The sequence below is a fragment of the Quercus lobata genome, chromosome 8 (assembly GCF_001633185.2).
Source record: "Quercus lobata isolate SW786 chromosome 8, ValleyOak3.0 Primary Assembly, whole genome shotgun sequence".
Classification (NCBI taxonomy): Eukaryota; Viridiplantae; Streptophyta; class Magnoliopsida; order Fagales; family Fagaceae; genus Quercus; species Quercus lobata.
In genome coordinates, this window is record NC_044911.1 from 62316103 (window position 1) to 62343157 (window position 27055).

Here is a 27055-nt window from a genome sequence, read left to right on the forward strand (position 1 = left end):
AAATTTATCTCCTTTTGAAAAACTTTTTAACCGAGCTCCTGATTATAATTTCTTGCGTATTTTTGGTTTAGCTTCTTATGCCCATTTGATAAATGATGTGTCGTTATTTTCCGATTTATTTTCAGAATTGTCATACTCTCACATAAGGAGAGATGATAATAAAGTTGCTCATAGCTTAGCTAGGTTAGCTCTGACATCACCAAGTTGTACTGTGTGGATGGAGGATATTCCATTTCGCACTTTACCTTTTGTTTAGGCTGATTTGGCCACTCTTTAGTTTATTTCAATAAAAGTCTTCTTTCACCCAAAAAAAAAAAAAAAAAATTTACTAAAAACCAATTAGTATATTGATTTAATAATAAAGATAAATCATCATATAGTGAGTGCCATAGGTTGATTTTTATTTTTATTTTTGAACAATATAGAGCAGATGTCATATGTTGAAATTCTATAGTGTAAAAAAAATACTAACCTACTCTTTTACATGAATTTATTAGTGACATCACTTTTATGATTCATTAATAATAATAAACCAAGTCATTAATTATGAAAATGATGGAAAAAAAGCGTCTCACCACATTTATGGCCATACAAATTTTTAAACAGTGTCATCTTTCTTTAACTTGCAATTACAAGGGAAAACTAGTTGGTACTAGAATTCTAAACAATAACACATACTACTTTGTTGTAATCATGCTCATTAACCTTATATCCTTAATCAAATGGTCCAAATTACAGTAAGAGGACCCACCTTCACTTACACTTTCTTTTGCCAACCTAGCCATCTCAGCAGTTGATTTCATGAAAATCTCCCTCCTCTCCCCCATCAAATGATTCACCATTTTTTCTACCATAACTCTATCACACACATCCTTCATGTCCATTCCCAACTTCCAAACCTCACTCACAAACCTACTATTTGTTTGTTGATCAGCAACGTAAGGCCAACAAATCATGGGCACCCCAGCCACTATGCACTCTAAGGTAGAGTTCCATCCACTATGAGTCAAAAACCCACTAATAGCCTGGTGGGCCAAAACCTCCTCTTGTGGGACCCAACCCACCATATACCCTCGATCCTTTGTCCCTTCAACAAGTTCAAGTGGAATTTGACCTTCGCCATCTTTTTGGGTCACCAAGTTAGGCCTTATAGCCCATAAAAAGCGTTTCTTGCTATTAACCAAACCATACCAAAACTCCATGAGCTCATCCTTTGTCATGACCATAATGTTTCCAAAACTTACATAGATTACAGATTTCAAAGGTTGAGCATCGAGCCACACCATACAGCTTTTGTCCACTTCGAAGAGGCTGTTTGGAAACAAAGATTGCAACAATGTCGTTTTGGATTCAAGTTTAGATTTAAGAATTGCATGGAGGGGTCCAATAGTATAAGTTTTGGGACATTTTGTGCGTATGTGAGATGGTACAAGTCCTTCTAAATCTTCAAATGTGTTAAGTATGAGTGCATGGGCTCGAGGGGATTGCCTAGTCATATTTTTAAGTTGTTGGAGAGTCGGGTCTGCTGTGTTTCTTACTCGGCAAAAACTAGGTAAGTCTCGAATTCGAAGAAAAGTTTCCATGCCTGGCACACTTCTTATAAAGCAATCCACGTCTTCGTTTTCTAGAGTAGTTACCATACTTTTCATTAGTAAAAAATTTGACATAAACATTTCTTTGTTGAGAAACAAAACAAATTTTTGTAACAAATTCCACTAATATTTTTAATTCGTAAAAAATAATAAAACTATCATAGAATTATTTATACTTTCAAACTAAGAAAATTATAGCTATGTTATATATATATATATATATATATATATATATATATGCAAACAAGTGATCATCTGTGGCAATGACAACACCAAGAAATGAAGGAATGACTACTCAAAAGAAAGAAACTATCACATGATATCTCGGTAGGATCAAATATATCTATGATTTTTCTTTTTCTTTTCCGGTTATTGATTTTTTGCATTTTAGTGTTGAAGAATGTCAATATGTATTAAATCAATAACTCATACAAAAAATTCTAGTCTTCTCTATCCAATTAGTTTAGCCAGAAAACAAAAAGGTTTGAGTATAGCTCATGAAAGTTTCGACATCTTTGACATGCACCTGTGCATGGCTAATTTTATTTGAATTTTAAAATGATATTTTACCAGTCTAATTGTCTATTCCTTAATTACTAAATGGGTAGTTCATGATAAACAAAAGAGGTTGCTGTCATTTTGAGTCTAAAATATAAATTGCTTAGCTGCCATGCCATCAAGCATCACACTCCATAGCTACCTAAATGGCCCATATCTTAATATCTATGGTCCCTAAAAGGTCCAATTTGTAGTGTTTGTTGTATTAGATAGAAAAAGATTGAGGTCACTGTCTTGACTCTTGATAGCCTTCCTGATAATTAAGAATAATAAAATTGTAATTGTGGAAAAATATTATATTTAGGGTAAATTACAACTTACCCACATGTGGTTTGGCCGAAATTTAAGTTGCCTACTTGTGGTTTGAATTTGACACTTTACTCACCTAAGATTTGACCAAAATTTAAATTATTTACCTATGGTTTGAAATCTCATGATAAAAGTTTTCCACTAGATCCTTTTGATCTTGTATTTTTATGTTTTTTTGTGTTTTTGAAGGAGAGAGACACAAAAGTAGAGCAAAATTACATATTTAGCCATGTTTTTAACAAAGATATATTACGGAATTTTAACTGAACTAACCTCAAGTAGGTAAAGTGTCAAATTTCTAACCATAGGTAAGCAACTTAAATTTCGGTCAAACCACAGGTGGGTAAACTGTAATTTACCCTTATATTTATATGAAATTATTAATAACATAATGTCTCTTATGCACCAATAATGACATTCACTACAATAATTATGAAAAAGGATTATAAAATTTTTTATGTAAACAAGAAAGCAAATACGAATTTGGCCAGAGTGAGAAAGATTACCTTTAATAGGAAGATCACCAGTTTCTATCATATCTTGAATACAAAAATAAGCCCAAAAGGAGCAAGCACTGATTGTACGGAAATGAATGACCGGAATACCAAGCTCATCGCCAACATCAATAAGAAAGCTCAAGCTACCGTTTGCTATGATACAAGTCACCGACTGTCCAGTAGCTGAATTTAACTGACCAGAAGACATCATTACTTTAAATAATGGCTCAGTTACCAATTTAATGGAATCAAACACTTCCATGAATTGGTAACCAGCTCGTGGGTGATCAGCTGGAAGGCCATCTGGGATGCTCTTGAATTGAAATCCAGGAAAACACGCAAGACGGTCTAGTATGTCGGTGTGAAGGACAAGGCGATTGTGGTTGTGATCGGTGTTGAGAAAGGTGATGTTTAGGCCAGAAAGTGAAAGAAGCTGAGCAAGATTGAGCATGGAGTTGACATGTCCTTATGCTGGAAGAGGAAAGATAAGAACATGGGGAGCTTTCGATTCGGGTTCCATCTGAGCTCGATCTAGGGTGCTAATTGCTAAGTTTTCAGTGTGTCTCTGGCAAGAACTAGTGCCATATACATGCATATATAGGGGGTGGTATATATGTTTTTGACTGGTAGATGCATGCATGTTACTAAAACTTGTTGCACGTGTATATGTTGTGCAACAAATGCTACCAATATTATTAAGGGTAAACTACATTATTGGTCCCTATCCTATACATTATATTTCAATTTGATCCATAACCTTTTAATTGTGTCAATTTGGTCCCTAACATTTTAGTATTGTGTCAATTTAGTCTCTAACGTTATCTTTTGGATAAAAATTTATGACTTGTCTAATGATCAAAACAAAAATTGGCTTACGTTGATGAGACAATAAACTTAAATTTTATTTTGGCCATTTGTCATGTTAACAATTTCCATCTAAAATATAACATTAAGGACTAAATTAACACGACATTGAAAGGTTAAGGATCAAATTGAGACAATTGAAAGGTTAGGAACTAAATTAAAATATGGTGTAAAGGTTAGGGACCAATTATGTAGTTTACCCTATTATTAATTATCATTGTGTTGGAATCACGATCAATCAGAACTGAGTCCAAATCTTCTATCTCACTCTTCTTACTCCACTATATACTCCACAAATAAAAATATGCCACATATCCATCTAATTTATTAAATGCTAAATTTATGCATTATATTATTTCAATTACCTAAATATGATGGATTATTTATTTATTTATTTTAGGAAATTGAAATAATATAAGACATAAATTTAACATTTAATAAATTAGATCGACATGTGGCATATTTTTATTTGTGGAGTATATAGTGGAGCAAGAAGAGGAGTCCAAATCTTCTATCTCACTCTTCCTGCTCCATTATATACTCCACAAATAAAAACATATCACATATTCATCTAATTTATTAAATGCTAAATTTATGCCTTATATTATTTCAGTTACCTAAATATGATGGGTTATTTATTTATTTATTGGCATAAATGCTCTTTTCGTCCTTACATTTTAGGGTCATTTCTATTTTGGTCCCTACATTTCTATTTTATCACTTTTAGTCCCTAAATCAATTAATGCGTGACATTTAAGTCCTTACCGTTAGCCAACTAACAGAAAAAGCTGACGTAGCTAACAGAACACCTTATTAGCTGACGTGACTCTGATGTGGTTATTAAAATATTATTTAGCATTTTTATATGCCACGTCAACATTTTAATTTTTTTATAAAAGTTATGTTAGACAATTTAAACCAAAAAACAAAATAAATTAAAAAACAAAATTAAACTCAATCCTAAGACCCAGAAAAATTAAACTCAATTCTAGGACTTCTCAAACCCAGAAAAACTAAACTCAAATCAACCACTCCACAAATCTTAATCCCAAGACCCACGGCGAGCTGCTACACCACGAACCCAGGTCCACCCACAGCACCATGACCCCACGCTGATGTCCACCGTGACAACCTAAAATCTCAGATCGACCACCACCAAAACCCAAATCGCAACCTACATGTCACATTCCTCAAAACCCAAACCCAAATCAGTCATGCTCCTCCTCCACCAATCAAAACCCAAACCCATAGATTGGCTTCACCGGCGACAGATCGAAGATGTTGGAGGTGGGTATGGCTTTGAAAGTGGGGTGGAGCTGCGTCAGAGTGGCGTCGGAATGTGGGGTGGAGCTGCGTCGGAGTGTGGGTGGACATCGAACCTTCGAAGGAGTGTGGGGTGGAGCAACTTCGATCTGTCGTCGGTGCGTAGGGGTGGAGCTAAAGGGTTTCGTAGCGGTTGCTTTCTCTTGGAATTGGAACTGGAGGGCTTGTGAGGCTGAGGGTTGTGAGTTTTGGGGCGAGCGAGAGTGTAGGGAGAGAATAAGCTCGTTGAAGAAATGGAAGCAGCAACAGAAGCCATTTTTAGTTTTGGCCCAAATGAAATGAAAGAAGTGGCAAAGAAAAGTATTGGGAGTTTTTTAACCCAAACCCAGAAACGGTGCCATTGGATCTACTCCAAACCTAGATCTGCTCTTGATAAGAACATAAAAAAGGAAAGGAAAAGAAAAAAAAAAACCATTCAGATCTGGGTTGGTGTTTGTGTACAATTGATTTTTGTGGAAGAATTTGTGTACAAATTTTAGAATATTTTGGGTTTCTATTCTTTTGTTCTTGGGATTGAATATTCTGGGTTTGTTGTTCTTGTGTGTTCATGATCAAGATGAATTTGGAATAGGAATTTGATAATTTGAATGTGAAATTTATGAGTTTATGGGTTTCTAATCTTATTGTTCTTGTTCAAGGATCTGAGATCTCCATTCATATGATTTTTTGTTTTTAATTATGTTTGTAATTTTTTTATTTAGTTAAATTTTTTTTTTTTTTTAATTTAGATGCTGATGTGTCCTTTTTTAATGTCGAAATATATTTTTTTAATTATTATTTTAATGTACCGTTAGCCACGTTAGCTTTTTCTGTTAGTTGGCTGACGGTAAGGACTTAAATGTCATGCGTTAATTAGTTTAAGGACTAAAAGTGGTAAAATAAAAATGTAGGGACCAAAATAGAAATGACCCCAAAATGTAGGGACAAAAAGAGCATTTACGCCTTATTTATTTTAGGAAATTGAAATAATATAAGGCATAAATTTAGCATTTAATAAATTAGATGAACATGTGGTATATTTTTATTTATGGAGTATATAGTGGAGCAAGAAGAGTAAGATAAAAGATTTGGACTCATAAAAGAAACCAATCGGCATCTTGGTTTGATAATAAAAGACAATTATCATGAAGTAGGCGCTGTAGGTTGATTTTTTTTTTTTTTTTTCTGTGAACCATATGAAGTGGACATCATAATTTGAAATACTATTGTATTTTAAAAATAAATGATAAAAATATAATTGGACTAACCTTTTACATGAATTCATTAGTGGCATCAATTTTATGGCAAATTAATTACAATAAATCAAGTCATTAATCATGAAAAAGTAGGTAAAAAAATTGTGTTGCCACACTTATGACCATAAAATTTTGAATAGTGCCATCTTTCTTAATTTGCAATTACTAAGGAAAACCACTTGGTACTAAAATTCTAAACAATAACAACTCAAGAAATGATAGTACATACTATTTTGTTGTAGCCATGCTCATTAATCTTATATCCTTAATCATATGGTCCAAATTACGGTAAGAGGACCCACCTTCACTCACACTTTCTTTTGCCAACCTAGCCTTCTCAACAATTGATTTCCTGAAAATCTCCCTCGTCTCCTTCATCAAATGATTCACCATATTTTCTACCATAACTCTGTCACACACATCCTTCATGTCCATTCCCAATTTCCAAACCTCACTCACAAACCTACTATTTATTTGTTGATCGGCAAAGTAAGGCCAACAAATCATGGGCACCCCAGCCACGATGCTCTCTAAGGTAGAGTTCCATCCACTATGAGTCAAAAACCCACCTACAGCTTGGTGGACCAAGACCTCCTCTTGTGGGACCCAACCCACCATATACCCTCTATCCTTTGTCCCTTCAACTAGTTCCACTGGAATTTGACCTTCACCATCTTTTTGGAGCACCAAGTCAGGCCTTATGGCCCATAAAAAGCGCTTCTTGCTATTAACCAAACCATACCAAAACTCCATGAGCTTGTCCTTTGTCATGGTTGTAATGCTTCCAAAGCTTACATATATTACAGATTTGAAAGGTTGAGCATCGAGCCACACCATGCAGCTTCTATCCACTTCGAAGAGGCTATTTGGAGACCGAGATTGCAACAATGTCGTTTTGGATTCAAGTTTAGATTTAAGTATTGCATGGAGGGGTCCAATGGTATAGATTTTGGGACATTTTGTGCGAATGTGGGAGAGTACAGGTTCTTCTAAATCTTCAAACGTGTTGAGTATAAGCGAATGGGCTCGAGGGGATTGCCTAGTCCTATTTGCAAAAAGTTGAAGATTTGGGTCTGCTAGGTTGCTTACTTGGCAAAAACTAGGTAAGTCTCGGATTCGAAGAAAAGTTTCCATGCCTGGAACACTTCTTATTAGGCGGTCCATGTCTTCATTTTCTAGAGTGGTTACCATACTTCTCGTTAGTAAGACATTTGACTCAATATTTCTTTATGGAGAAATGAAACAAACGTTAATTAGTAACAAATTTCACTAATATTTTTAATTCGTAAAAAATAATAAAACTATCAAAGAATTATTCATATTGTCAAACTGAGAAAATTCTAGCTATGTTCAAAAAGAATTGTGAGATGTAAAGCCTGTAATTGTTCTTTGAAAACCAGTGATCATATGTGACAGTGACAACACTAAGAAATGAAGGCATGGCTACTTAAAAGAAACAAACAAACTAAACTATCATGATTACAAATATATCTATGAGTTTTCTTTTGTTTCCCGGTTTTTTTTTTTTTTGTTTTTTTTATTTCAAGTTAGTGTTGAAGAATGTCAATATGTATTGTAGGGTCACGATTCGTGGCGGACCGTAACAGTGTCGGGTTCGCACGTAAAACGGCCCTAACAATATCATTTGTAGAGCGTGGGTTTGAAAGGCTAGGCCTTGATCGATAGGCGATGGGTTTTTCATGGCGTTCATACAAGGTTAAACGATCGTCACCCCTAGAGTACTTCTCCTGGAGGTGGGCTGGGAGGCTCTCGTTTTTTGCCATTTTTTCCCAGCCCCCCTGTTGGTGCACCTTCCTTTTTATTATATAGTCCGTCTTGGTTGATCCTGACCCTCCACTTGTAGGTCAGGCAGGAGCTTACTTCTGTATCCATCCCATCAACCGTCCCATCTAACTTTCTATTAGTTGCGTGGATCGAAGTTTACACCGTCCAAACGTCTTTTCTCATTAATCAGCTCTGGGTGTCGGCAGGTGCATTTACTGAAGAGGGGACGCATTTTCCTTGGTCCAATTTCACACCCCGCTTCCCTATGGGCCCCATTCCGTTCACATCCCCTTGGGGGGGGCTGTTTGGGGATTGCCTACACCATGGTGTTGATCTTTCCATCGAAGCTCTGGAATGCCGAGGACAGGGTAAGTTCTCTGCCGTTCCCCTTGCTACCTCGGCCACTGACCATTCGTCTTCGGCAAGAAACCTCCTCGGCACAGGCCCTGGGCCTAGATAGAGTTTGGGCCGGATTGCAAACCTCTCGGACCCACAATAGCCCCTCAAAATCCTGCTATCCGTCCACTCGGACGGATAGGAGGGTTTTGATGACGTCAGGGATCTGCCAATGCCTATCAATTCTTGTCATCTATCGATTCCCGAGGTTTTTCACCTGCCCAAGGCACGTCCCTAGAGCCGTTGGAAGACGAAACGTGGCCTCATTAAATACGGGCGGCTTGGTGCTCCCCACGTTCAACGGTGTGATGGATATCGAACGGTGGTGATCTCCTGGCCTCTCTGGGCGGGAAAAAGGGCGTGCGGTTTACCCTAGAAAGTATAAAAGATTTTTTGGAGATGGATCCGTCTCTCCAGTTCTGTACTTAAGAGTTTTAGTGCATGTATCCAGGGTCCATCCGAACTTCCGCCCAAATTCAAGTCTATCTCAAGCACATATAGTCCATCCGAAGCGTAACTCTCCTTTTATGTAAGTTCCCTATCTCCATTAACTCGCGTTTTTTTCTTTTCTGAGTTTATTTCTCTTTGGCTCCCTTTCTTTTCCGTCGCGGGTTAGGTTTGTTTTAGCAAATGACAAAGGCGGCTAAATTGAGATTGAGGAAGTTGGTTGATACTGAGGAAGCGATGAATAAGTTCATCGTTGATTATAGGATTCCCCCCAACGTAAGTCTGGAGCACTGTAAGATGGGGGAATGGCACATTAAGAGGGGAACGGGCGCGGTTGTAATTCCCGTCCTCGCCTTTGTAGAGGGAGGAATGAGAATCCCTATGGGACCAGTGACGAGGGGTTACCTCAGGCATTTCCGTTTAACCCCTACCCAGTGCGCCGGCAACGTTCTTAGGATTTTGGGTTGCGTGGACGCTTTAAACGAGAAGATGGGTTTAAGACTGACCCACCATGATGTAAACTGGTGCTATAACCTCCAGAAATTGAAAGGAAAAACCTACTACATGAGGTCGAGGGATGATAGGGTTCGGTTGATCCAGTGCCTCCCTGATTCCAACAAGGGACTGAACAAGGATTTTCTTATCGTCTCTGGGGAGTGGCATGATGGCGATCCATGCCCCGTAGTAGAAGGAGAACCAGGTGGGGTATTAGGAATGGAAGAGGGATAACCCTTTAAACCATTCTGACCTAACGTCTGCCGATAACTAACCATGCATATATGTTTGTTGTTTTTGTAGATGAACACGCCTATACACGGCATTTTCATTTAGTCAACCGGGCAGACTTGGAGACTGTTTTACAAGCGGCGGTTTTTGTGAATGACAGTGATGGCCAAGTCCGTGCAGCTCACAAAATACTAGGGTACCCTCCGGTTCAGAAGTCCTTTGGGGACGCAAAGCACGTGATCAGTGCCCGCCGTCCTTGGCTTCCAAAAATTACCGTGGTAGAGAAGGGATTTTTAATCTCGCAGGAGCCAGCTGTCCCCAAGAACATCCCCCTGGTGGGCCCCTCTTCGTCTCATCAAGCAGCAGAGGACGAAGGTGAGCCAGATCAGCCGGGGGAAGGGTTCGGGGTATTCGACTTAGTCTACCAATCCGAGGACCCTCCCGGTGACCTAGGTGACCCAGCCTTGTCCGAGGCGGAATTGTCATTAATAGGCACCTCTTCCCAAGCCGAGATGGGAGTCAAGAGAATACCTTTAACCCCCCTTCTTCAACTCCTCGAGGACCAACCAGGGAAGGATACCCAGGAGGCACCACAACCCACTGCTCCTCCTCCACCACCTCGGCCCCTTACAATCCAAACCAGGTCATCCTCCACCAAGTCTCAGCCACAATTCACCCGCCCCGAGCCTCCCACCTCCTCCCAACCAGCTCGGTCTCCTCGACCTGAAGTTGCTGATTCCAAGAGAAAGAGGAGCCCTAAGGGCAAGGACATCGTGGACGAGGGAAAATCCCAACCTCCTAAGGAGAAGGATGATACTCCGCGCACAAAACAACTGAAGATCGGACCCCAAAGCAAAGGCAAAGGTCCCGCAGTTCAAACCTCTCAAGGCAAGGGAAAAGGAATTGATTCACAACCCCTGCCGAGCGCCTGGCTTCCTGCCCCAATGCTTCACGGGGGTCCATTACTGGAAACGGCCTCTTTGAGGGACTTTGGAGACGGCGAGGGTGGATACGTGGCGGATGCATTAGGGAGAACCATGTTACTTCCTAATGACATGGATGAGCTGAAGAGAATGAGGATGCAGGAGGTTTTTCTCAGTACTAAAAGATACTTGGGCATGGTAAGGTTTCTTGAAATCTTACACTTTATTAACTCTTGTCACCGGTTTGTCACTCACTACACGTTCATCTTTCTTGACAGGCTCTCCAGGTAACCTATAGGATGGAGGAAGAAGTGCACGACAGGAGTAAGGCGGCCGAGAACGAACGCAAGAAGCGCATAACGACCTCAAAGACTCTCGAAGCTTCTGAAAACGAACTTGCCAAAGTCAAGGATGACTTAACAATGACTACCCGCGAGAGGGATAACGTCTCGGCGGGCCTTGCTAGTGCCCAAAAACAGGCCAAAGACCAAACCAAGCGCGCAATCGAAGCCGAGGACCAGCTGCGAACAGCCAGAGATCTGATCGAGTATTTAAATAAGCAGCTGGCCGCGGCTCTGCATGAGAAAGGAGTGGCAGAATATGCCCGTGATGAAGCCGTAAGGGCAAAGCAGGAGGCCGAGTTTGCCAGGAATGAGGCAGAGGCTGCCAAGAATACGGCCGAGGACGATGGTTACAACATGGGAGTAGCCGAAACCCAAGCCACCCTTAAGGCGCAAATTCCTGGAGTGTGCAGGTTTTATTGCTCCCAGGTCTGGGAAGAAGCATTGAAGCGAGCTGGGGTGGACGCTTCATCAGATTTGTGGAAGGCAGAGAGCATATTCTACCCGGCGGCCATCCGCGAGGTCGCTCCTACCAACTCCGCGGTTACGGATGATCGACCCGAGGAAGAGATCACCTCGTCAGAAGACTTGCAGGCCCTCGGTTCTTCCAGCAAGGCGCCCAAAGAAGGAGAAATTCAGGACGTGACAGTGATACCCCAGCATACAGATCTTGAGGCCCCTAAAGAGGTTACGGAGCCCGTGGTTGGCGTTCAGGTGCCTAGTACAGAGGAGCCTACGACACTTGCACAGCTGCCACAGGCCGTTCCCCTTGCTGTGGTCCCTCAGAGCACTAGTGCTGGCCCCGTTCAGCCTTCCCCAGAAGGAACCGTCATTCCGGGCATCGAAGCTGATCTTGTTCCCATCTCCCAAGATGTCACCGACAAAAAAGCAGAAAACTAGAAGCCTTGGTTGGGCTTTTGTACTCGTTTCTATTTGAACGATTAACTTGTTTCTTTTCCCTTTCACAAACTTCCTAATTTATTGATGGTTTACAAGCATTTGAACATGTATATATGAAATCTTGTTTTTCCTTTTTCCTTCTGATTACATCGCTAACCGCCCTCGTTGATGCGCACTATTTACTTATGAACTCTGCGCTGATTTACTTTAACATGTATAAATAGCTATGCATGCAATACATTCACCATCATGTTCCCCAAACCCTAATTTACCTATACTCAGAGGCCTTAGATTCATTTCTAACCTTCGTCTTGCGAAGATATAAGCTCCATTTTCAACGTTACGCATAATAGCTAAATCTCGCTTAGTGCCTGGTTTTCCTCATCCAAGTAGTTGGTTTCCCCATAGGCTTGAGTCCGTGGACCATACAATGCCTTGGTTCTGTCCAAAACCTAGTTTTCCATCATCCAGGTGGTTGGTTTCCCCAGAGGCTTGAGTCCGAGGACTATGCAATACCTTGGTTCTGTCCAAAACCTAGTTTTCCATCATCCAGGTGGTTGGTTTCCCCAGAGGCTTGAGTCCGAGGACTATGCAATGCCTTGCTTCTGTCCAAAACCTAGTTTTCCATCATCCAAGTAGTTGGTTTCCCCAGAGGCTTGAGTCCGAGGACTATGCAACGCCTTGGTTCTGTCCAAAACTTGTAATTTTTATAATTCTTTGTACTTGGTTTCCTCATAGGCTTGAGTCCGAGGACCATACAAGGCCTTGGTTCTGTCCCTGGGCCCCTATGTTAAACGGGCCTGGTCCGCGAATTTACTGGGCCCACAAATTAAGAGGTGCCTCTATAACCTTTAATCACGCGGTACCTTTTGGCGTCCCAGTGTTCAAGGTGCACCTTCTCGAGACTCCTTTAGCCTCAGGGTTGCGGACGACGTTGGAAATCGAGCCAGAGACGTTTTGTCTGTAGCGTTCCTTGGGACGCTGCGCGAATTAAATACCACCGGTTTACTTCTGGGTATAAATGGGATAGGGGATCACTTCACTTGCACATGAACTCTCCCGTTCCCTTCAGAACTATATTTCTTCCATATCCGCGATCCCTCTTTCTAGTGCCACTGCCCCAAAGCAAGATGTTTGAGGCTTGGATAGGGAGAAAGGTCTCCGTACGCTTCAGAGGCACCGAATCCTCAAGGTGATATGGTATGGACAAGGATGGCACAGATTTAAGCCAGTCCTCCATCTTGAGGAGAGGAAGATGGTATTCCTCCTTCTTTTAATCAAAACCCGAAGCAGGTTCTGGTCATGCCAGATTTTTGGTATGTCAGAAAAAGGAATTTCCGCCATCAGCACTGTCTACTTTGTGGTAGGCAGATTTTTGCGGGGGCTTCCCAACTTCCGGCTCCCTGCACCTTTTCTGTAGATGGTGTTAGCCTGAGGTCAGGTTCTTTTGCTGCCTGAGTTACGGGCGTGCCAAAGCATGGAAGAGGAATAAGGTCTCGAGGCAGAAGCCAACCTCTCCTCTAAACTGCCTCCTCGGCTTTATCTTCACTCTCTTGTATTCTTCGTTACTCACGTAGTCAGCTTCGATGTAGGTTTTGTTTCAGCTTTCCATTGTACACTGTACTGTTCTTTTGTCTTAATAAAATATGGGTCTATTTCTCTATACATATCTTTCTTCTCCGTAACCACTACTTTATGCATGAATATTAAATATGAGCTTGCTCTTAATGATATTCTAGGCAGAGAAACGCCTTAACACAGATTCCTACTAGTTTAGACTTACAAATATTATCAAGCGTAACAAGATTAATCATCAATAAATTAAACTCCTGGAACTAACTGGGATAACGGCTAAGTGCTGGGCGATGCGTGCTAGAGCGATGTCCGAGTACGATAAACTCTAGGTAATTCGTCCAAGAGGGTAGCCGAGTAGCGAGGGGCTTTGGTTGCGCTTTTGGATAATTTGTTGCGCCGTATCGCATCAACCCCTTTGATATTGGGGGATCAGAGGGTAGACCGGGGAACCCACGCAATCAAGGTATTAACCCATCTGTTAATGCGGAGCTCTCTTCAGATGAGTTTTGAGGTTTATGTGCCATAGTTTTTTTTTAAAATAGTGGGTTCCCCATTCAGGTAGTTGGTTTCCCCTGAGGCTTGGGTCCGAGGACCATGCAATGCCTTGATTCTGTCCAAAACCTAGTTTTCATTACATCCAGGTAGTTGGTTTCCCCTGAAGCTTGGGTCCGAGGACCATGCAATGCCTTGGTCCAAAACCTAGTTTTCATTACATCCAGGTAGTTGGTTTCCCCTGAAAACCTAGTTTTCATTACATCCAGGTAGTTGGTTTCCCCTGAGGCTTGGGTCCGAGGACCATGCAATGCCTTGGTTCTGTCCAAAACCTAGTTTTCATTACATCCAGGTAGTTGGTTTCCCCTGAGACTTGGGTCCGAGGACCATGCAATGCCTTGGTTCTGTCCAAAACCTAGTTTTCATTACATCCAGGTAGTTGGTTTCCCCTGAGGCTTGGGTCCGAGGACCATGCAATGCCTTGGTTCTGTCCAAACCTAGTTTTCATTACATCCAGGTAGTTGGTTTCCCCTGAGGCTTGGGTCCGAGGACCATGCAATGCCTTGGTTCTGTCCAACACCTAGTTTTCATTACATCCAGGGTAGTTGGTTTCCCCTGAGGCTTGGGTCCGAGGACCATGCAATGTCTTGGTTCTGTCCAAAACCTAGTTTTCATTACATCCAGGTAGTTGGTTTCCCCAGAGGCTTGAGTCCGTGGACCATACAATGCCTTGGTTCTGTCCAAAACCTAGTTTTCTCTTTGTACGGGGCCTTGGCTGGCCTTTAGCTTTAGGAGAGTTAGCTACTCAGCCAAGCCCCTTGAGTTTATCTATACGGTTAACGTTACCAAGCACCTAGTTTGTTCTTTACGAGGAGCTTTAGCTTTTAGGGGAATTAGCTCCTCAGCCAAGCCCCTCGTCAAGAAACGTAGCCCCTAGTGAGATTTTATACCTGAACTCTATAACCAACGGTTAGAAATAACAGAGGAACTGTTTCAACCTACCACCTGCGCCAACACGCAAGCCTTTCCCACAGACGGCGCCAATTGTAGGGTCACGATTCGTGGCGGACCGTAACAGTGTCGGGTTCGCACGTAAAACGGCCCTAACAATATCATTTGTAGAGCGTGGGTTTGAAAAGCTAGGCCTTGATCGATAGGCGATGGGTTTTTCATGGCGTTCATACAAGGTTAAACGATCGTCACCCCTAGAGTACTTCTCCTGGAGGTGGGCTGGGAGGCTCTCGTTTTTGGCCATTTTTTCCCCAGCCTCCCTGTTGGTGCACCTTCCTTTTTATTATATAGTCCGTCTTGGTTGATCCTGACCCTCCACTTGTAGGTCAGACAGGAGCTTATTTCTGTATCCATCCCATCAACCGTCTCATCTAACTTTCTATTAGTTGCGTGGATCGAAATTTACACCGTCCAAACGTCTTTTCTCATTAATCAGCTCTGGGTGTCGGCAGGTGCATTTACTGAAGAGGGGACGCATTTTCCTTGGTCCAATTTCACACCCCGCTTCCCTATGGGCCCCATTCCGTTCACATCCCCTTGGGGGGGGCTGTTTGGGGATTGCCTACACCATGGTGTTGATCTTTCCATCGAAGCTCTGGAATGCCGAGGACAGGGTAAGTTCTCTGCCGTTCCCCTTGCTACCTCGGCCACTGACCATTCGTTTTCGGCAAGAAACCTCCTCGGCACAGGCCCTGGGCCCAGATAGAGTTTGGGCCGGATTGCAAACCTCTCGGACCCACATGTATAAAATTAATAACTCAAACGAAGAATCTAATCTTCTCTATCCAATTAGCTTTAGCCAAAAACCAAAACAAAAACAAACAAAAAATGGCCCGTTTGATAAGAGATTTTTAATAACATTGTTTAAGTTTTGTGAAAATATATGTGAGTGAAAAAGTGTAAAAATATGTGTTGTAGTATTTAAACAACCGATTACCAAACAGGGCCAAAGGTTCGAAAGTATAGCTCATGATGAAGTTTCGTCATCTTTGACAAGCACCTGCGCATGGCTAATTTATTTGAATTTTAAAATGATACTTTACCAGTCTAATTGCCTATTTATTAATTATTAAATGTGCAGCTCATGACAAACAAAAGAGGTCGTTGTCATTTTGAGTCTAAATAGCTTAGTTGCCATGCCATTATAGACCCAAGGTTTGATATGTTAAATTATCAATGGCCCTAAAAGTTTAAAATATTGAGATATAGTAAATTTAATCATTTAATCATACAATTTTAATACTCCTTCTTACATGTGGGTTAAAACTACTTTTTAATAGGTGAGGCTCAATACATAGAAATTTAAATAGGAGGTAGAGTGAAAGAAACAAAGATCGAACTCAGATCTCATATTTAAATACCTCTCTCTCTCTCTCTCTCTGTTATGACCTCCATAGCCAAAGCTTGAAACTTTGACAGGGTCTATTTGGCTTTGTATGATGATTGGCTTTGGCCTCCCCTGTGTCTAGTTTATATTATCAGGAGGGAGATTTCTGCTTGCCTGTTTTCAAAACAGTGTTTGTAGTGTTTGTTGTGTTGGAAAAAAACTATTTCATTACAAAAAAAAGGGCGATGTCTTGACTCTTGACGGCCTGCCTAATACTTTGTAATAATAAAATTGTGATTGATATGTAAAATTGTGATTGCTGTAATATTATATTTATATGAAATTATTGATAACCCAATGTTTGTTATGTACTAATAAAAATAGTCACTACCATAATTATGAAAAGGATTTTATATATTTTTTTTTATGTAATTAAACAAGAAAGCAAATACGAATTTGCTAATGGATGCCACATGACAGAGTGAGAAAGATTACCTCTAATGGGAAGTTCGCCAGCTTCTATCATATCTTGAATACAAAAGCAAGCCAAGAAGTAGCAAGCACTGGCTGTACGGAAATGAATGACTGGAATACCAAGCTCATTGCCAACATCAATAGGAAAGCTCAAGATTCCATCTGCTATGATACAAGTCACCGACTGTCCAGTAGCTGAATTTAACTGACCAGAACACAACATCTCTCTAAATAATGGTATAGTTACCAATTCAAAGGAATCAAAGATTTCCCTGAATCGGACACCGGCACGTGGGTGATCATCTGGAAGGCCATCTGGGATGCTCTTGAATTGGAATCCAGGAAAACATGCAAAACGGTGTAGAATATTGGAGTGAAGGACAAGGCGATTATGGTTGTGATCTGTATCGAGAAAGGTGATGTTGAGGCCAGCAAGTGAAAGAAGCTGAGCTAGATTGAGCATGGAGTTGACATGTCCTTGTGCTGGAAGTGGAAAGATGAGAACATGTGGAGTTTTTGATTCTAGTGGTTCCATGCTTGTGTGAGCTCGATCTAGGATTCTTCTAGGGTGCTAATTGCTAAGTGCGGCAGTCAGGGCTCTATATGCATGTACTTCTATATGTGGTGGAATGTATTTGACAGGTCGATGCATTATTATTATCATTGTATGCGTGGAAATGACGACCATGTGGGCTCACTAGATAGTGAGACAATAATCTTATGTGCCGACCAGCTTCTATATTCTTTTCAAAACAAATACAAATGTGGCAGTCTATGTCAGTGCTATTTATATTTTTTCAAAACTAATACAAACGTGGCAATCCATCAGTCCATGTCAGAGCTATTTTAAACAAGCAACCAGTGGTTTTGCGGTAACGTATTCTATTTTTCTAGCTCATGGGATGGAACAAAAGTCATGTGGTACAGGATTAATAATTGGGAGTCGCGACTCGCGAGTTCGGCATCTTACAGTCATTGGCATATATAAAAGTAAATATTTTCCATTTTTAAATTCCAGAGTCCAGAAAATTGCCACAAGTTCCCAGTATGATGTATGACTAAAGGGAAACATGAAGTTAATTATTTATTTATTTTTTGAAAACCAAGTAAATTAGGTAATAAATAAATGAAATAAGCATTATGCCATCTATCAAAACTGTATTTATAAAATTTGATGATCTTGAATCTGTCTTAGATTTTTTTTAGAATGATTTTGTCTATGAAATGGGTGGACATATTCCCTCCAATTTCCAGTATTATAAAAATTAATGAATACTCTAAGAAAATTGAAACCTATGATATCTGTTTTATGGTGATTAATTTCTTTATTATCAAGTTAAAACATCAATTGATTTTTTGTGCATACGGGGTTAGAACCGTAAATATGTTATTCAAAAATAAGAGTTTTATCAGTTAAATTAACTAGAATTTACAATCCTCCTTAAATTAGAATTTTAGAACCACAATATTATTGTAAATAACTATTTCGGATATAGCTCAAAAGTTCTTAGCATTAAGGCCTTGCTGGCTCATCATCCTAATATTTTCGATCAAATGGTCCAATTTACAATACAATCATACACCTTCATCAACACTCTCTTTTGCTAACCTAGGCTTCTCATTCTTTGAGCTTAGAAACTCCTTCCTCCTTTCTACTATTAGATCATTCAAAATTGAATTTATAAAATTTGATGATCTTGATTTTTTTTTTTTTCTTAAAAATGAATGGACATATTACAATTTTACTATCATATATTCTTATCTTAGTATATAGTATTGAACCTTCACAACTCTCATTAAAATTTTGGTGATTGAATGATACTATTTGGTTCTTCCATAAATTAAAATTTTAGAATCTCAATAATATTGAAAATAATTAGTCAAGAAATAGCTCGAAAGTTTAAGTAAGGCCTTGTTAGCTCATCATCTAGAAATCCTCAATTAGACCGTCCAAATTACAATATGAGAATCCACCTTTATTATACCATCTTTTGCCAACCTAGTCATTTCATTGATGATCTTAGAAATTCCTCCCTCCTCTCTACTATTAGATCATTCACCATCTTTTTGCACAATCTCCATATCACATGCATCTTTCATGTCCAACAGTAAAAACAAATAAATGTAAGATAATGATTGAATTTTCTAGCCTATCAAAATCAGTGTTGGCTGTGTGTTTGAGTTACAAATTACAAGAGGACAAAATTACAAATAGAAGGAGTTAAAATACAAAAGAAGTCTATCTTAAAATACAATGGAAGTCGATCTTTGACAGCTATTCTTATCACTAGTTTAATTGTTACTTCCACAATTCTTTTGAATTTTGGAATTCAAAGACTCCTCTTTATCACAACTAGCTTGGATTCGTATTTTGGAGTTGTTGTTGATCTTATCCTTAACACCAACCCAACCTTCCACTCCTCCCTCACAAGCCAACTACTATTCACCATTTGATCAGTTGAATAAGGCCAGCAAATCATGGGCACACCAGTCACAATGCTCTCTAACATTGAGTTCCACCCGCTATGAGTCAAAAACCCATCAATTGCATGGTGGGCTAGTATCTCTTCTTATGGGACCCAACCCGGCCACCGTACATTCTCTTCCTAGTTCCTTCCACAAGTTCTTTTGGAACCTCTTTCTCTTCTTTTTCACACGCCAAGTCTGTTCTTATGACCCACAAGAACCTTTTATAACTATTCACCAATAATACCAAAATTCCGAGAGTTGATTCCTTGTCATGAACGTGACACTTCCAAAGTTTACATAAATTACTGATTTTGATGGCTGATTGTCCAGCCATTTCATGCAACTTCTATCCACTTCCCAAAGACTATTCAAAGACTGAGTTGTTTTGCCTCCGAGTCTAGTTACTAAACTCATATATATGGAGAGGTCCAATGCTGTAAGTTTTTTGGGATACGGTTACGCATATGGGTGAGTATGGGAGCTTCTAGGTCTTCAAACGTACGTTGATGATGAGTGCATTGGCTCTAGCTTTTTTTTGGCCCTCACTAATAACAAATTGGAGAGTTGGGTCAGCTAAGTTGCTGGTGCGCAAAATCCTGGAAGGTCTCGGAGGCGGAGAAAATCCTCCATACTACCAGGGACATGTTCTATTGGCCTATCCATATCATCATTTCCTGCAATATATTCACGCATTTTCTTAAATTTTTGTAGATGGGTTGGATCAACTTGGGTCTGTTTTTGACTTAAACTAATTTACTTACTCAAAGAATCTTCAACCCAACTCAATACAAGCCATGATATCTTTAAAGGGTAAATTTAAGCACAGCATATTAGGTTTTTCAATTAAATTCAAACATTTAGTTGCATTGATCATATACCTTTGAAAGGCAACTCAGACTACCCGAGACCACCATCTCTCTAAAGAGTGGCTTGGTTACAGCCCTGGTTGATTCAAACATTTCTCTAATCTTGTGATCCCAGCACAAGTGGTCTTCTGGTAAACGATTAGTAATAGTTTTTGATGGAACTAACGAGTTCAACTTCTTTGGATAATCTCACCAAATGTACTCGTCTATTCCGACGCGACACGAACGAACACAGAAGAGCCATTAATTAGAGCATTCAATACGTCGATCAGTTATCAAACAATTCGCAAGCCATTGGGGCCTCATCAAAACCCATATTCATGAACCCTGAGGCCTTACAAAAAGGGCACTAAAGTCACAATTAAGGCCTTCAACGGCTAGGAACCATAAAACTGTATATATACACTTTGATCAGAGACAAACCAAATACAAAAAAACACACCTAAAAGCACTCATAGCTACTCTAATATTCTATGTTATTCTTTAAAGGCTTCCTTATACTAACTTTGGTATCGAAGGTGTTGTGGCAGGCACCACACCAGTAACCATCTCGAGGGAGTCATCTCACTATATTTGTAGGAACAAGAATGAGGACTCAGCTCCATCTGAACGCACTTACAAAGACTGACGATTTGCATTTCATCAGTTTTGAAGTGAAATATTCCAAGATATATAGTGTGCAAAACGAGCTTGTATATCAATATAACGCAAAAGGGGTTTTTGAATGTAATGGGAGTTGAGGAAGGTGACCTTGAGGTTCGCCAAGCAAAGAAGCTCTATGAATTTGAGCATGGTATTGACATGGTTCTGTGCTGGTAATGGAAAGATGAGTACATCTGTACATGAGGGTCATGTACAAGCCTGCTATATATGATCCATGGAAATTCTCACTTTTGTATGTTTGGTATGATTTTCATTGGCAAATTAATGCTTTCAATTCTAGGCTACATGCATCATACAATGAGCAATTTAAAGGTATTTATTTGTCTAGGTAGTTGACGAGAGAGAGAGAGAGAGAGAGAGAGAGAGAGACTAACTCTATGCATGAATTTATGAGGGGAGCAATGATGCACGTACTACTACGTACGATATTCATGACCAGCAAGTTGACCGGCTAAATTGTGAAACGGAAAAACCATCCGAAATTGGAAGAGAATCCTCTATATTTTGTAGTTTTTATTTATTGTATTTAACAATGTACGTATATGGTAACACTTCCTATAAATTCTAAATAACATGACACTAAATACCCTTTTAGATTTGTAAAACATGATTTGAATTATGAAATAAATTCATTTAAAATGAAGTGTGTCATCCACAAAGATTGTCATTACAATTAATTTTAGGGACTTAAAATTACATGATCACTACATAAGCCTTAGATAGGTAAAATTTAATTTAAATCATAAAATAAATCGATTTGAAATGAAGAGTATGCTTTTCTACAAAAATTGTGGATTGAAATACATCATAACAAATTAACAATCAATCCTTTCTCTCGCAGCTGAGAAACAAATAGTTAGAAATTTACGTCCTTCTCCAATTGAACTAAACCCATCGAAAATGCACATATTTGCCGTGCAAAAAGCAGTACATATAATAGGATTGTTTTGGAACAGCCCATGTTTACTTGGTCACACTTAATAGGCTTCCATCTCAGCCCAATCTCACTAGTAGCTTAATCAAATGGGCAACCAACTAACCATCCCCTTCTGGATCCAAGCCCAGCCCACTGGACCATTGGTGGTACACGTGTGAGGATTTCTTTGATGGCATGGGGTAAGTGGGACGCGTAGTTTTGGGTAACATCATTCTTTTTCTTTTTATTTGCTGAATGGGTAACATCAGTCTTATTCCAAAAGTTGAAAGCTTCAAGATTTTTCCATTTGTGGCACATTGGAGAAGGTGGTAGAACCTTACCGATCTCTCTCGCTCTCTCTTTTTCTCTCTCTATCCTGTTCATAAAAAAAATCTTAAACAGAGGCCAAGAAAGTCCCAGAATCTACTTTTAATATATATATATATACATCCCTCTACATTAGCCTTTCATTATCACCAAGAATTGTCTAAAACTAAAACTCTAAAGCTCAGTGCAAGTCTCTGTAAACAAGAAGCAAATCCAATGGCGCTCAGTCTTTTCGGTGGCCGAAGAAGCAACGTGTTCGACCCTTTCTCACTGGACATCTGGGACCCATTTGAGGGCTTCAGTGCTGTAGCCAGCGTTCCTCCCTCAGCTCGTGAAACCACAGCTTTTGCTACAGCACGCATTGATTGGAAGGAAACCCCGGAGGCACACATTTTCAAGGCTGATCTTCCGGGTCTGAAGAAGGAGGAAGTGAAAGTTGAGGTTGAGGATGGTAATGTATTGCAAATAAGTGGGGAGAGGAGCAAAGAGCACGAGGAAAAGAATGAGAAGTGGCACAGGGTTGAGAGGAGCTCTGGCAAGTTTATGAGGAGGTTTAGGTTGCCAGAGAATGCGAAGGTGGATCAGGTGAAGGCTAATATGGAGAATGGAGTGCTCACAGTGATGGTGCCTAAGGAAGAGCAGAAGAAGCCTGCGGTCAAGGCCATCGAGATCTCTGGCTAAATTTCAAGCTGTTTAATTGTGGTGCTCTTTTGTGTTCTATCTTTGTTATGTTGAATAAAAAAAAGAATGAGGAGTGCGGATCAGTATGGCATGTTTTGTTTTTGTTTGCGTGTATCTGTAATGTATGAGGCTCACTGCCTGTATGGTCGACAATATTGTAATGGTTTTTGTTATAAATATATGTGTGTAAGTTTCTGTAAGCTTTATGTCCATTATGCACATCTAAAATCCAAGAAATTTGAGGTTAATAGGCCAGTATGACCCCATCAAGGAGGAAAAAAAAAAATATCTTCAGAGTGGAAATGGATTAAGTACAATTTTTTATTTATCTTCTTCACACACACGACCCTAATAATTTTACTAGTGAATTTTGTGAATCACGTCAAATCTATGTAAGAATTTGAACCTTCTTAATTTTCCAAGAGTGCATTTGCTAAGTTTCCCTCAAGCAAGGGGGTATATTTGGCAGTTGCTAAACTAGGTCTAAATGGCCAAGAAGGATTGGGAGGGGGTCTCTGATGTTGGTAGATTGTGAGTAATCAAACCAAAACTAAAGCCATAGAAGCATGCTTGGTGATTTCGCTTAGCATACCTTTCCCCTACTGAATTTAGGCCCCCTAGCGTAAAATGTAGAGCCCAGAAGCTAGAGGTGATTTCTCTTTAGCAACTAATTCCCTACTGAGTTTAGGCCCCCCTAGACTAAAGTATTTCTAATATCTAAGATTCACTTTGTTTGTCTAGTCATGAGGGGTGGGGTTGGATTGAGGGGAAGGAGTAGAGGAGAGGCTAAAAATATGCTAATTTTTGGTCAAATTTTACTCTACTTTCTTTCCCTCTTCTCAATCGTAACGGACGTATTTATGTTGGGAAATCTGCAGGATTTAAGTCTGCATTGCCTTCAGAATTTACCTGTCTGCGTTGCTTGTATCTACCTTATGCATTGTAATTTTACATGTTTCTCAAAACTTACATGGTAGCAAGAAGGAAAGCTAATAGCATATGGTACATAATCATGCAAAGCTCAACCTTCTGGAATGAACAGTGTATTGCATAATTGGAATAGATTCCTTACAATGCTGAATTATCTCCACTCTTGGGGCTTCTATGATTTTACTTTATGTGAATTTCGTGAATCCCGTTTAATCTATTCAAGAATTTGAACTCATTTCAAGGGTGCATTATCTATATTTCCCTCAAGCAAGGAGGAAAGTGAGACTTAAAAGTAACAACCCAAAAACGAGTGAGAAATAGCCAAAATATATATATATATATATATATATTTTTTGGGAGGGAGTTTTCTGATGTTGATAGATGGAGTAATTAAATCAAAACCAAAGCTATAGAAGCATGAATTATGGACATCATCATAATTTGGTCTAGATTTGATACACTAGGTTTTGCCTAGGCAAAACTGGCAATGGTATCCCAGATTGACATCTTTCACTTGAAATTTTTTTTTTAAGAATCTTCTAGACGTTTCTGATTCCCCTTGAACATACTCACTTTTCACTGAATTACTGAATTCAGGCCCCCCTAAAGTTAAAAACATCTGCATTTAAAAATCTGCATTCACCCTATTTGTCTGGTAAATGTATCCTCAATTTATGGTGGCAGTATATATCAACTCAGAACTATGCATCAGCTGTTATTGACATCCACAAAGAAACAATTGCATTTTGCTTTTTTTGTATCTGTTTAGATTCTCGTTTGTATTTTTCTTTCACGCATTGTATTCTTATTTTTTTTTCAAGTCTTACCTTGTATGGTTTATGGGTTTCACAAATTTTAATTTTTAATCATTTTTTTATTAAAAATAAATTTTATAGTATTATTTATATATTTAAAAATTATTTTATTATAATATTTTTAATTTTTAGTAAAAATAAGTTATATCTAAATGGGCGGATTGTTTCTGTAATAATCGCAAGCAATTTTTTTACATAAAATCAAATCTCACTGAATTATTGCTAATATTTTTCACCCAATTGAATACTTTCAGTTATATTCCCAAACATCCAACAATGCTATGCAACAAAAAAACAGAATAATTATTCTTCCTCAAATTCTAGAATTCAATAATTAGAATTAGAAATAAGTAATAATATCCATGACTGCATTAGTTCTTCTCCTACATCACAACCCAAACACCGATTTTCACAAAAACGACTAGTACACGAAACTAACGAAAACAAGCGAAGCCATTATTTACCATAACAAAACAAAACCAGACTTAATTTCCTAACCAGAAATCTGAATGGGCCTAACATCAGGCCTCTTAACTTCCTCTTTGGGCACAGTGACAGTAAGCACACCATTCTCCATAGCAGCCTTGACTTCCTCGACCTTTGCGTTCTCCGGCAGCCTAAACCTCCTCGAGAACCTTCCGCTGCTCCGCTCCACGCGGTGCCACGTGTCACTCTTCTCTTCCTGCTCTTGACTCCTCTCCCCGCTTATCTGTAGAACTCGACCGTCCTCGATCTCCACCTTCACTTCCTCTTTCTTCAGCCCGGGCACGTCGGCTTTGAACACGTGCGCGTTCGGGGTCTCCTTCCAGTCAACTTTAGCGGCGGCGAACGACGACGTTTCGGAGGGGAAGTTGGAGTGAGAGGAGAGCGGTGGGAAGCCCTCGAATGGGTCGAAGACATTGGATCGGCGGTTGAGGAAATTTGGAATCAGCGACATTTTTTCTTTTTGTGAATGCGATTGTGATAGTGACTGTTTCGAGCGAACTGTGATACGAAATAACGGTTTTCTGATGGGGAGGTTTTTTTTTTTTTTGTAGTGTGGAGTGGATAAACCTTGATGGTTCTGGAAAATTCTAAGGGGAGTATATTCTGGAAAGTTCCAGACTAGTTGGGCTTCCTATCAACGGTTGTGATTTTGGAAATATCAGGAATTATTCCTGGAGTTTACAGATACCTCAAGAAGCAACATTTTTTTTTTTTCATTTTTGGGCATTTTTTTTTCTTTTTTTTGTTTTGGGGGGGGGGGCATCAAAATTTAGAAAGAGAGACTATATACTATAATTATATTTTTTATGAACATAAACTTTATTTATATGATAACCAAAAATAAATAAATATAGTTAAATGATGTTGGTATGAATTATTTTTTTCTCACTCTAAACTACTTTTCTTATTACACTTAATCCTCACATACAATTAAATCTCAATTTTAAAAAAAGTTACGCTTTTACCTCATGTCATTTAATTTATTATTAAGTGATAGAATTTACACTATATTTGGAGAGGGAAGAAGAGGAAGGAGAAGGGAAATGAGGGGAAAATGAGGCTACTCTTACGTTTGGTTAAAGATGAGAAAAGAAAGCTATATAAATCATTTAATGAGGGCTCCACATTTTGCAATCCGCCCAATTTGGGCAGATTTGGAAAGAAAAGAAAGCTATAAAAATTATTTTATGAGGGCTCCACATTTTGCAATCCGCCCAATTCGGGTAGATTTGGAAAGAAACAAAGGAATAAAAATGAGTGGGCCCCACTCCCACATACTTAATTTCTCATGAACCAATTTTACATTTTTACCCATAACTTTCATTCATCTTTTACATTCATGTGGACAAAAAAGTAAAATTACATATATATTTCTTTTGATTCCCCTTTTCAAACAAAGGAAAGAGAAGTGTATTTTTCTTTTTTCTTTTCTCTTTCCCTCCTTATTTCTAAACATGTATGATAGATTTAGGGTAAGTTTGATACACTAAATGAGAATTATGATAGAAATTGTAATCTTTATTACTATGAATAAAATGTGTTGTAATGTAATTGTGAGGACACGATTTGGTGACGAACCTAAACAGTATTGGGTTCGTACGTAAAAGGCCCAGACAATATGATTTGTAGAGCGTGGGTGTAAAGAATTAGGTTAACTGTGGTATCTACCTCCAAGATTTTCTCTCAAGCCCATACAATGTTTTCCTTCTTTTTTGTTGGTATAATCAACGTCTTTTCTTAAGTCCCTAGTGTTACTCTCTCTCTCCTCCTTCTTACTTCTTTCTCTTCAGTTTTACGTGTGTTCTTCTTTTTTTTCTCGATCCCCTTCTTCATGTTCCTCTTTTAGTTTATATACTCCCCTTCGCGATCCATCTTCACCGAACACGTGTAGATTGTGTCCGGGGGATTTCTTTCTGTCCCATCTGGCGCCTCCTGGAACTTCCTACGGGCAGCTGTAAGGCTGCTTCCCTACTGCTCAGGTATCACATCCACATTAATGCGGCCAGAGAGTTGGTTGAGAGGTCATTAATGCGGAGGCAGCTATAGTTTCAGATATTTGTTTGCCTTATCTCTTTCATCTTTAGTCGGCTACTCTACCCCTTGAGATGACCTACTTCTGAGATCTGA

General features: G+C 39.4%; 3 protein-coding genes and 2 pseudogenes across 4 annotated transcripts; 1 reads left to right on the forward strand and 4 right to left on the reverse strand.

Annotated features, from left to right (window-relative positions):
* Nucleotides 1-618: 618 nt before the first annotated feature.
* Nucleotides 619-3507, reverse strand: LOC115958384 (7-deoxyloganetic acid glucosyltransferase-like). The gene is made up of 2 exons (XM_031076800.1): nucleotides 2966-3507; nucleotides 619-1624 (listed from the first exon to the last, which is right to left on the reverse strand). The coding sequence occupies exons 1-2, from the start codon at nucleotides 3405-3407 to the stop codon at nucleotides 678-680; spliced, it is 1389 nt and encodes a 462-aa protein (XP_030932660.1). The 5' UTR covers nucleotides 3408-3507; the 3' UTR covers nucleotides 619-677.
* A 3036-nt stretch (nucleotides 3508-6543) lies between these two features.
* On the reverse strand, nucleotides 6544-17399 carry LOC115957201 (annotated as a pseudogene). Its single transcript, XR_004084326.1, has 2 exons — nucleotides 16797-17399; nucleotides 6544-7553 (listed from the first exon to the last, which is right to left on the reverse strand). The product of XR_004084326.1 is annotated as a 7-deoxyloganetic acid glucosyltransferase-like (transcript).
* Nucleotides 17400-19105: 1706 nt separating this feature from the next.
* On the reverse strand, nucleotides 19106-19967 carry LOC115957202 (annotated as a pseudogene).
* A 2145-nt stretch (nucleotides 19968-22112) lies between these two features.
* Nucleotides 22113-22749, forward strand: LOC115954807 (18.1 kDa class I heat shock protein-like). The gene has a single exon (XM_031072747.1). The coding sequence runs from the start codon at nucleotides 22233-22235 to the stop codon at nucleotides 22695-22697; it is 465 nt and encodes a 154-aa protein (XP_030928607.1). The 5' UTR covers nucleotides 22113-22232; the 3' UTR covers nucleotides 22698-22749.
* Nucleotides 22750-24814: 2065 nt separating this feature from the next.
* Nucleotides 24815-25466, reverse strand: LOC115957842 (class I heat shock protein-like). The gene has a single exon (XM_031076176.1). It carries the CDS (start codon nucleotides 25377-25379, stop codon nucleotides 24936-24938), a length of 444 nt encoding a protein of 147 aa, XP_030932036.1. The 5' UTR covers nucleotides 25380-25466; the 3' UTR covers nucleotides 24815-24935.
* Nucleotides 25467-27055: the final 1589 nt, after the last annotated feature.